The 12,105-nt window shown below is 42.4% G+C and overlaps 1 protein-coding gene across 4 annotated transcripts; it reads right to left on the bottom strand.

Annotated features, from left to right (window-relative positions):
* Positions 1–141: 141 nt before the first annotated feature.
* Positions 142–11,468, bottom strand: SUV39H2 (SUV39H2 histone lysine methyltransferase). Of its 4 annotated transcripts, XM_052789504.1 has the most exons (8): positions 11,379–11,468; positions 9,983–10,128; positions 8,321–8,992; positions 6,389–6,535; positions 4,670–4,799; positions 3,195–3,310; positions 2,465–2,504; positions 142–1,161 (listed from the first exon to the last, which is right to left on the bottom strand). In XM_052789504.1, the coding sequence occupies exons 1-6, from the start codon at positions 11,395–11,397 to the stop codon at positions 3,201–3,203; spliced, it is 1,224 nt and encodes a 407-aa protein (XP_052645464.1). In that variant the 5' UTR covers positions 11,398–11,468; the 3' UTR covers positions 142–1,161; positions 2,465–2,504; positions 3,195–3,200. The 4 variants fall into 4 exon arrangements, with proteins under 4 accessions (XP_052645464.1, XP_052645463.1, XP_052645462.1 ...); XM_052789503.1 differs by lacking the exon at positions 2,465–2,504; XM_052789502.1 differs by having other exon boundaries at positions 142–2,504.
* Between the last annotated feature and the right edge of the window lie 637 nt (positions 11,469–12,105).

The following is a 12,105-nucleotide window of genomic DNA, read 5'->3' on the forward strand; positions in this document are numbered from 1 at the left end:
ACCGTCCTGATAGTGCTAGAAAATTTGGGTACAGAACAGGAATTAAGAGATTGCAGTCTTAAAGCAAATTCTACTGCTCCAGCTCCAGCTAATTTTGACAAGCTAAGATTTTTTCTTTTGTTAAGAATGACAACAACAACAGAAAAACTAAATTTAATTTATTTTATCAAAAACTATAGGAAGATAGGAATACTGGAGATCACACATTATGAAAAGAAAATATTCCTGAGCTTACAAACTGCATATTCTAATGTACACAGTCCTAAAACATACATTAGAAATAACCAAAAGATTGACTTAACTTTGAGATTAAATAAATAGACAATAGCTTTTCTTACAGGTGATCGTGCAGCTTTAGTTTTGCTACAAACAAAATAAAAATTAAACCCAACAAAAAAAGAACAGCTAGAGGGTAGATCACAGGTTACCAGTCTCTTAAGAAGTGCATATACACAACTGAACTGGTGGCCATGATGATGCTAACGGACCACAAGGCAAAACAGGCAGAAGCTAGGCTGGTTTAGCCTCCTTAAGAAACTGAAAATAGCTTTTTCTCTTTTTCCAATTTGGCAATTTTCCCCTGAACTCATAATAACAGCAAAACAAGTTTTAGAAGTGACACAGTGTCCCATTAAGCTAATTCACTGACTGCAATCCAAATGCACTGTGAATATGTAAATTTAAAATACTGTTCAAGGCTCTAAATTGGAAACTGGATACATGGGTTTACTTCAAATAAATACAAAATACTGTTACCTCTCAGAACATAAATTAACGGTCTTTTATTTATCACACAAGAGGTAACACACATATCCTTAAAGAACAGCAGTGTTATTGCAGTGCTGGTGGTAACATAAACTGCCTTGGGAAAAAGGCAGATGCTGAACTCAAGTACAACAACTAAGACTTTTATCTTTTAAAATGCATTTACTTACGATGTTTAAATCAAACTGGGCATGGACATAGATAGACAAAGAGTGTTGAACCAGCCCTGTGTCATCTTGCACAGGAGAGGCCAGAGAAATCGATTTGGTAAGGAATCCATTTCTTGCCGCAGCCACTTTCGCCATCCTGTACCGACAGGGAAGGCTGCAGACTGCAGCGGATTAAGGAGATGGAGACTGCAGATTCCATCCACGTGGAATGCATCGCTGAATCGGGCTACATGCAAGAGAAAGCACTAATGACTCCAAATGATGTAAGATCATCTAGAGTTTGCTAACATTAAAGCTCCACATTTTACTTCAAAACTGTATATATATATATAAAAAAAAATCATTAGAGATGTGGCATGATAAAAATTGACTAGATTCAGCATTTATCCAAGTGTGTGGATACAGGTGAGCCAGGTAATGTTAAATACTTTTAAATCTAAGCAAACTTTCTCCTATTCATTAAACAATACAAAGTATCTATTTCAACAGGTATCTCTTTGTATTGTAGATTACAAAACTTAACACATCACTTTCAGTGGCCCACACTCTTCACCCCAACTGTGAAACTGATTTTGGCTAGTAGCATATAAAATTTCACTTTCTGCCAAAGAGCCAGATCATCAGTGCAAATGCATCTGTGCTTCTTAATGAACAAACCACCTGTATTATCCTTTGAAACACTCTTCTTGGAGTGCTAGCTATCAACATGAAATTTAAGGCATTTTGTAACAAATTAAGTAAACGGTTATATGCTGGGTACTTGACTTCATTCACCTGAGCCAACAGCTGTGCACCTTATAAAGGTAACTAGCTGACCTATGATACATAGCTAGCATCCATTGATGAAGCATCCATTTATGGAGCAACATTATTCTGCCTGACCCTGTCAACATTTACATGATTTGTAAGCAATATGCAAGTTTTACAAGCTTTTAATCCACGAGAATAAAGCACTTAGATCATCCCTGGAGCACGGACCTCAGCTGTAACTCCACTAATAATCTACCTCAACTGCTCTTCAATGTTTCTGAAGCCAAGCAAAACTTAGCATACATTATGAATAGATCGAGACAACTTTAAGATGATCAGGAAAAAAAAAAAAAGACGACTCAAGCAGCTGAAGAACAATACACTTCTCAGCCTTTACATTCAAGAACATCTTACAAATGTCTACAGCAAATGGGTAAACTCACCCCTAGCCTAACTTCACTGAAGTTAACATTTTTGCAACAAGAAAAAACAGGCCTAGTATCTTAAAAGTCTGTCACTAGATAAAAAAAAGTCACAGTATGTAACAACTTAATCAAAACCAGTTGTGAATACAAATCAATTCCCAAGGTATTTTTGCACCTAACAGATAACTGAGCGTATCTCCGTAATGCATCAGCTTTGTTAGACAATGGGCTGCTCTCCCTATTATTTTGTTATCTATTTCCAAACTGTAGCCAGTAATTTGTTTCAGCAATGACTGCCAAATTTCTGCAATGAGAACAAACAGCATATGTTACTACCAATAATCCGGTATTTACAAATTCTCTGTAGAACTGCAGACCTCCTGTAGCATCCTAACTAAAAATCAGAACATAACAATTGAAAACACTTCTATATGTAAAACTTCTAAATAATGTAACATCAGCTAAAAATGTTCCGAGACCTTGATCTTACATCTGGAATCTGCTAAAACCAATTACTTTCATGGAGTTCAATGGACATTTTACAACTTGCGTTCCTGTGAACCTTCATTTAGACACAGTCTGATGGTTGTCCTTAATCCTTCACCCTGGTGCCATAAATGTTATTGCTAATCTCGCAAAGCTTTTCTTTATACAACAAAAAGCAAAAGAACTGTCAGGTATGACTTAGGATTCAAATCAAATGCCTCCAGACTTTTCAAGGTACAGAAGATACTCAACATCACTTCATCCCACTGAAATCAGCTCCTAAAAGGCATATGGCTGTAAGCTCACACTCGAATATTCAAATCAAGGTACATTTTAAAGAGTTTTCTTAGCATACATTTCACTGCTTCCTAAATAACAGTTCTAGATAAATCAATTTTTAGTCCCCGTTATCAGTTCTGTATTTGCCTGAAACACTACATCTCTTTCTTTGGCCAATGCCATTTCAATTACAAATGTAATGCCTTGTTTTCACGGTACTTATTTACATCAGATGCAAGAATACTTGAATATATGTGTGAAAGAAGAGTCTTCTTAAAACACATTTAAAAGAGAACAAAATATTTGTGACTTTGGATACCCGAACTCAGTTGAGATAACCTCTGCAACACACAGCTCCACATTTACAGACAGTTCTGATCCTCTTTCTGGATGGGCTAAGACCATCAGCAGAGTCTGAAGTCAGATCTATTGAACCTGTGACACAGATAAAAACAAATAAGGGAAGTTTTAAAAGACAGACTGAAACTGTGCTAGGTATTCAAATGGCTTCAAAAAGTCTTCTACCACCCCAGTTCTTGAAAGAATTGCGTGTGAAGCTATACTCAAGTTCTACTGACACCCACATTGCAACTACTTGCACAACACCTAGCATACATATCAGAACCCAAAGCTCAACAAACTCGAGGCTTGTACCCTCAGGTCTGTATCCATACTGATCAGCTGAGAATCCAGCCTGCCTTGAATGTCAGTGTCACAGACACCACAAAGAAAAAAGAGGAGTTTTAAGGATTCAAGAAAGATCAACTTGTCAGAGAGCTTCTACAAGAATGAGGTACAGCTCTGGAGTGTATAGATGCTTCTCTGAAAACAAAATAGCAGGGCAAAAAACACATTGCTGTTGTGAATAAATGGTTTGCATGCAAAGTTTGACACACACAACACCCCTGCCAGCAAACCTCAAGAATTTTTTATTGTATGGGGAAAAAAAGGAAGTCACAGACTGGTTTGGGTTGGAAGGGACCTTTAAAGACCATCTCGTCCAACCCCCCACAGTAGGCAGGGACGTCTTTCACTAGATCAGGTTGCTTAAAGCCCTGTCCAACCTGACCTTGAACACTGAATGGAAAATCAATTATCAAAGAATCATCAAACGGCCCAAGTGGGAAGGGACCTCAAAGATCATCTAGTACAACCTTTTGTGGCAAAGGGAGCCTAGATGAGATTATCTAGCACCCTGTCCAATTGCACCTTGAAAACCTCCAGTGATAGGAACTCCACCACATTCCTGGAGAGGTTGTTCCAGTGAATGATGGTTCTCACTGTAAAAAACTTTGGACTATCCTTCTTCCATCCTAAACATCTGTACCACAGGACCTACACCCACAACTGAGGCCTACAGACACCAGAATCCAAAGACAAACCTATGGTGCCTTAGACCACTCAGCTGTTACAACTGTCTTTTATGACTAGCAGATTACTAAAAAAGTAGTTTACCTGAAATGCCATATAAATGACTTTGAATAAAGGAAAGATTTTGTAAATTCTTTTGAGCATTCTTGTGACAAGTCTTCAAAGTAATTTGCCTTGCCAGATGTCCCAACCACAACCCCTTGCTGTGAGCTAGGAGTACTGAAGGAGGTAATGCACTAGAGGCACACGCAAAAGCTTCTGGGTGCGCTCTGACTGCACTACACGTCAATGAGCGACACCTGTTCTAGAATCCAGAGCTGTGTCAGGGAGATGCAGTGCCTGAAACACTAACATCAGTCAGGCTGCAACAGAATCCACCAGTACCCCAAACCTCCTGCAAGAACAGTGTTAAAATCTGCAGACCTTTCATCTGATAGTCAAAGGTTAGCTCTTCTCCAGCCTTGATGGTTCGTGTAGAAAACAGTGCTATTCGAGGAAGACGCAAGTCAAGGTTATCAATAAACACATTGAAGACTTGAAGATTTGGATCACACTGTAAGGCAAAAATTAACATAGTTTCTGTTAAGAAAAGTGCAAAGTAAGTTTCACTGAAGTGTTTAAGTAAACCTAGGTCACAGGAAAGGAAGAACTGATTCTTCTCTCAATGAAAGAAGTCTGAAATTGATTTCAGAAGATAACTTAACAAATTACATTCTTGAAATAGAGTTAAAGGAGAACATTCATAGCTTGGAGTTGAGTCCTTTCAAGAAGGCAACCTTTGCACAGTACGTAGATTACACTAATATGCAACAGCCTATTAAAAAAAAAAGGTACCTTCAAAAGATAAACTACAAAAAAGATGACAAACAAAGCAATTAAAGCTACATTCTGAGATTAGTATTTACCTACAAAACCCACAAAAAGAATTAAAGTTGAAAGAAAACAAAAAACAACCTAGCATTTCAAGCCACATACACTCACTATTTTGTATTTGAGTTTAAGCATTGCCTCCAGGCCAGAAATACTATTTTCATACTATGAATAAATTTCTATTTTCAATTGCTAACCTGCCCGGCTTCTGAATTATCTGCTGCGGGCTGGGTGGCAGGAGTAGCGTCAAGGACACTAAGCAGGAACTAGAAACCACTTTATCATTTTTTTCTGAATTAAGTGTCAGAAGTCAGTAGTCACTGAGGCAGTTTGTTAAACTCTGCATGCTTTTTTGCTCTTTAACAGTAAAATACATCCCATGTTAAAGAATCAGAAGAGAAGTTAGACATTTAACTTTACACAGAAAAGTGAGAATACTTCACTCCCATTTCTGAAAGTGAAGAGCAACTGGCTGTATCTAAAACTCGTCTTCATCCTTCTCCCTGGCAAGCCCACATGAAATACAAATGTCATCAGCTCACAAGTCTGAAGACATGAATTTACTGTATTTGTAGAACAGACTACATACCTCACAAACATTACATCAGTAAGAAATTACAATTTTTAGTTCAGGAATCCTTACAAATGCACTTCAGCCTTCTTGCTTTAGGTACTCAGTTAAACAGGAAATAAAACACTACAAAAATTTTCTGTTTAAAATTTACTTTTGGGTTCTCTGGCAAGTATAGATTTAGGAGGGAAAAAGGTATCTACAGGGGAGAAGTGTCAAAGAAAGCATAGGAATTTTCATTTTTTCCTCTACCAATCTCTGAGGGTTGAAATTCGGCATAACCCTCCATCCTGCCCGGCTACAAAATAACACATCAATTCCTATAGTCTTTGACTCTTCACTGATTTTATTAAGTACTGCTCATGTGTTATGTCTTATAGTTACTTGGAAAAAACCACACCCAAACAAACCCTATTTTGGTTGGCTAGAACCAGCAGATTCACCGACAACCCCAGTCCTACCAGATGCCCATTTCAGGCAGCATCTCATCCCCAGGCTTTTGTAGGTAGTCCTACTCTGAGTAAGGCTAAGTACTCCATTCTATTTATTATGTCATTTAACTGAGTGGACTGTGCTGGCATAAAACAAACTACTCCAGAAAAACTGTGATTATGGTAAGAAAATGTTTACAGTAGGAGAAGATATTTCTGGCACAATTAGGATAATTCTCCAAATTCTTAGCATACAAAATGAGGTCTTACACTGTGATTCACAAAGTGGGATACATTTCCATATCGAGCTGCATCTACTGTAAATTCATCTGAATCATAGTCCAAATCAAACAAGTATGTATTTCCCTGGTTGTCATAGAGCTGGCCTCGTCTCTCTGCTTCCTCACTTGTAATCACCTAAAAAAAGAGAAAAAAGAAACCTGCATCATATTATTAACTGTTACTAAATTAAAACAAAAATCAGAATCAAGTTAGGAAAAAAGCTTTACTTAGTAAAAAATACCACATTCACTTTTTGATGTTGAAATAGCATTCCATCTCTAATGAATAAAGAATACATACATACAGCTAAACTAATTAGTGAGTGACTGAGGCTTCTCTGGATGTAATTTGTCTACAGCTGATGCACAGCACTACCTTGTTTCAGGAAAAAAAAAAATCAGCACCTTCTATTAAGAATTTTGTTGATGACAGATACAATCAACAGTTTCTACTTGAAGTTTCTATACACAGATTTTTTTCATTAGACCCAGAAAGCCTTGTTTACTTCCCATAAAATAAAGTTTCAACTTTCTCCTTTTGCACAAAGATCAACAGGTATCAGTCTTTACAACCCAGTCACATTTATAGTCCAGTATTCATCTCCTCCCTCCCTAGAAGCATCTCTTCCTGCCTGCTATTTTTGACTGCAATGAAAGATCCTATTCATGACAACTTAGACAGACAAATCACTTCACAAAGCTGAATCTATGCAATTAGGCTAGCAAAAGGTAGAAATCCAGAAACTCTACCACAGGAAGAGAAGAACTACAGTCACTTTTGACAGAAGCAACAGCTTAAGCAACTTCATCTGCAGCCTGTTATGTTAAATGTATTCTCTTGTGCAGACCCAGCAAAGAAATCACAGTTTGGCAGCAAGACAGATATGAAATGTGGTGGTACTGGACAAAAACCCCTCTAAAATCTCTCTGATGGATCAGATTTGAGAACTTATTCAGTAGTAAGGGAATAAGCAGATTCAGGTGAAAGGGTAAATACACACTCTTTCCTTTAAGCAACAAAATTACATAATGGTCTTTCTGCATTAACCCCTCAACAGAGATATTTTGAATGACTGACCTCTTGTACGTTCACAAGAAAGGTATAAACATAGGAAGTCAGAATATTTGGGGCAGGAAGCATGGAGGAAATACAATTAAGACCACAAGCATTTGTACGAAGGGACAGAAGGAATTATTCTGAGTTAACTTAGTAGCAAGGCAGATTTGCACCAGAAATACAACAGACTGGCTCAGAGAGGCTGCCAGGAGCTACTGACATAACAAGCCCTGAAACAGAGCGGGGGCTGAACCAGATGAACACAGGGCAATGCAAAATCTCAAGAGTAACTCAAGGTCTGTATTTTATAACATGTAAGTTCTGTTTGAAATAGTATGAAATTGACTAAACAGATAATGTCCATACTACAAATCTTATTCTTGCTGTTAATCAAAAGTAATAAGTATGTTCGGAAATACTACCTTAAAAGTTCAGACAAAACAGAAAAGGGACTGACACACTGGGTGGGGAGTTTGGCAACAAGTGTGCCTGGGGAACAACAAAAACTACAATAATGATGACCAGGGAAGAATGAAGAATATGACTGCCATGAAAGAAAAGAAGGACTTGCCTTTAGAAATACTGTTAGGGCATGTATCCAAAATAATTCTTTAGCGACACACGGGACAAGTATTCTCTTTATACTCAACCTTTTACAATTGTTCTGGAATGGAGGAACGTTCTGGACAATGTAATTTTGCTGTCACCTTGAATGTCTACTTACTGTATTTCTCTACTCAAAAGTAGACTTATCCATTATATAGTAGAAGTCAGGAACTGTTAAAACTGAGAGAAAGCTCATCAAGACTTCCTCCAACATTTCCTTTACTGTAAATAATTCACCTATATGAGATAAATACATACCTCTCCGACATACTCCATCACAAAACTGTTGGTTTTAATTGTCTGGAGGGTTTTCACTCCCCAACCACGGCCATTGTTAGTTCTGAAGATGCAAAGAGAATATGGTGTACCTTTCTGTACTATCCTATTAGGGCAGTCAGGCCCACACCTACAAAATGAATTGCATTCATAGATGGGCAAGCCGGGCTGGATTTTCAACTTCTTTTGTTTATTGTAAGCCAAAATAAATCCAGCCTCCTTTGGACAGCACTTCTCAGCAGGGCAGTCAGTGCATTCACAGCCAGTCGTTATTCCGTTTATTACATTTATTCCCGGAGCAGGTTTGTACTCATTAATGTAGTAGAAGTCTAAAGGAGGGCCTTCGAGATCCACAGTGTTTTCTACCAGAATCATTGCTTTATGATTCTTTTTCCTGTTGAGTTCTTCTTTCCATCTCTGCAGAGCTATTCTTTGCTTAGCCTTCTTTACAATGTAATCTGCAACCGCAGGTTTCAAAGCTTTAACATGGTTTCTCACTTTCAGTGCTTTGCCTTCTCTCACCCGAGACAAGTATTCATTCTTGTCACTAAGAAAGTTTTGAAGAAGCAATGGGCATTTCAGATTTTTCTGAGGTTCCCAAGTATTTGAAGATTCTGGCCATCCTTTCCATTTCACAAGATAGTATTCTGTGCCCTTGAAATACAGAAACAGATACAGATTTAGCCATATTTCATTTTTCTGAAATCCAGCATCCCAGAGCACACAGACAAACACAAGAGCTCTGGAGTTAAGAAACGGCATACAGTGCAGAAGGTCTTGATGTCCCCGTAACAATTAGAACTGGGGAGAAAGAGAAAAATCAAGTTTTCTGTTTGCAAGTTAACTTACAGCACAATTTTGGATACTTTACATATCATGTCTAGGGGCAAAGAAATAAACAGCTGGGATGAACTCTGATTGCTAACAGTACACCTGGAGGAGGCTAGTTTGTTAAGGCAGTTACGTAAGTTATGCTAACTAGTTGCATGACTCGTATGCACAAGCAGAATGTAGTCGTATCGCATACAGAACAAAAAAATAATTCTAAACTTGGTGAACGAAAATCTCTAAAACCCACTATTTGTCATATCAACCATCCTCCCAAAACAGTAATCCATTCAAAACACGTAATATTGTATTTATAATCAAGAAGCATACATTTTGTACTTATTTTAAAAAGGCCAAATGACTGTAACAAGGCCAAATCCTGAGACTGAATTTCACTGGCACGATCAAGCCGAGGAATCCAGTTGCAGCACATGGCCCTAACTCTTCATCAAACAGACTACAACAGTCAAGAGAGAAATATAGACCGTTACCTGCAAATAAAGGAGAAGCATCATAATACATACCAAGCTACAACCTAAACGCATCAGCTTTTGCTTAACTTCTAGATACGCAAAGGCGAAACATTTCATATTCTAACATCTCTGTAATTTCAGAAAAAGACCTTCCTTCAAAATACTGAAAGCAGTTGTTATACCGCTTTCTGTTTACAGTTCAAAGTTTAGAAGATATTTCATTCGATGTCAGCAAGAGCTTTGTCCTCACAGCCTGCTGCTTTATATTATGAGCAAAACTACCTTTGGCGCACTTCCAAATTTCAGCTGAAAGAGTGATCAAATTGGTCTGTGTTTCTCTTACCTCTTCTACCTTGTAGTCACACAAATATTCCACCTCATAACTCTTTAGATTCCTGTTGGTGATTCCAATGGATTTACATCTGAGATTTTCCTTCCTACATAATTCTTGGAGGGTCTCAAGTGAAGCTAGACATGGCACATACCAAGCTACAATAAGAAAATTGGTAAAGAATCCTATTTAATGTCTCGGCTAAATTGAAATCATTACGCCTTACCCCAGAGTCCCCACATTATCAATTGTGATAGCAGTCCACGAGCCTCTTGTACCGCTACAGAGTCTCACAGAGTCAAACTCAACCCTTCTCTAACGGGTAAAGCGAAACACGTCGATGATTCCCTCCCTGCGCCTTTATTCGTAGATTACGCACGTTTATAGACAACAACCAATATTCTGGAGGGCAGAGACTTCCACGGGTGAAGGCTGCACTAAGAGCCGAGTAATTTTCCTACCATTACAGCATCCCACAACTGAACTACGGCGACAAGGAAACCTCCCTCCTTTAATAAGACCGCCAAGTATCTGTAGTTAGTCAAGTGGAATCGAGCACTTGCGATGCAACCATGGTGACTGGACGAGGAAAGAAAGATCCACCGCGCTCTTCCAGAAGGATCGCGGGTCCCTTGTCAGCCGGGCGGATTTAAAGGGACGCGACACTCCGCGGAGCGGCGCGGCGAGAGTGCCAGCTGCCCGCCCGAGCCGGGCAAACGCCGCCGGGCTGGGATGATGAACTTCGGAGCGGAGGCCGCGCGTCGGCGGGGCGGCCAGGGCCCTGCCCCGCGTCCCGCTCCCCTCGGCGCCGGCCGGAGCACCCACCGCCGGCCGCCCCTGCCTCAGCGCCCGCCGGCAGCGCCCAGGGACACCCCCCCCCCCCCCCCTCCTCCGCTCCCCGGCCCCGGCCGGGAAGGGGCCGCCCCGGGAGGAGTTCACCTCCGGGGCGCACCGCCGCGACACGGGGAAGGCGGGGAGGGCGGTCGCCTTTCCCGCGGCCGCTCCGGGGCCCCCGGCGCCTCTTCCTACCCGCTCCCCGCCACCTCCATATTTACCTCAGGCGCCTCACCGCCTCCCCCCCCACCCCCCCACCTCCAGCCTCCCCCGGGCAGCAGGCAGAGCCCCCCCCACCCCCCCCAAGGCGGCGGGCAGGGTCCCCAGCCCTCCCCCGCCGGGCCCCGCTGCGGCCGGGTGGCTGAGAGCGGGGCGGCGGCAGCAACGGCCCGAGCGGAGCCGGGTGAGAGGGACCGGCAGCGGCTCCCCCACCGCCCAGAGCGAACGGGAGGCCTCCCTCCCGGCCCACCCAGCGCAAGGAGAAGGGAGGGAAAGCCCGAGCGAGGCGCCCCGGCCCCGGCCCCGACCCCGGCCCCGACCCCAGCCCGAGCCGCCGCCGCCGCCGCTACCTCACCTCCTCGCCAGCCCTCCATCTTGGGACGGGGTGTGTGTGTGAGGGGAGGGGGGGTGTCCCGCGCTCGGGGCCGCAGGCGCCAGGCGCGGGTCGAGGCCCGCGCGGCTCCGCCCCCCGCCGGAAGGGGGCGGGGCGGTGGGGGGGTGGGGAGAGCGCGGCGCCGGCGCGCACGCGACGGGCTGTGGCGGGAACGGCGGGAACGGCGGCGGGCGGAGCGGCCTGCCCCGGCCCCTCCTGGCTTGTGTCTCTAAGGGCGGCGGGACTCCTCCGCCCCGGCAGAACCGGACTTCGGGTTCCCCGGGACCGCGGGGAAGCTCTCACGCAGGGACTGGTGAACTCTTTTGTTTTCCAGAGGTCAAAGACCCGGGGATACGGGCGGCACAGCGTTCCACCCGCTCCGGGAAGCCTCACCAGTTCAAAGCCCTTGTCTAGGCTGACAGACGTCTGTTTGGAATGCAGCAGGGTTTATACCCACGTATAAACCCACGGGTTTATATATGCTTTTCTGAGGTAGGAAGAATACAGAAATACACATCCTGCAAAACACTAGGCAATTCGGGAAGCCTGCAGTAAGACAGGTAATCGAACACAGGTCTCCTCGAATACAGACGGGCGTCCCTCGCTCCTAATTTCTGTCTCTGATTTTGAGGCTCTGCTCTGTCACTCTGAATATTTTACAAGATAACATCTGGCCCTCAGGGCTGAACTGCACTGACCCTCAAATCCC

This window comes from Harpia harpyja, chromosome 6 (assembly GCF_026419915.1).
Source record: "Harpia harpyja isolate bHarHar1 chromosome 6, bHarHar1 primary haplotype, whole genome shotgun sequence".
Classification (NCBI taxonomy): Eukaryota; Metazoa; Chordata; class Aves; order Accipitriformes; family Accipitridae; genus Harpia; species Harpia harpyja.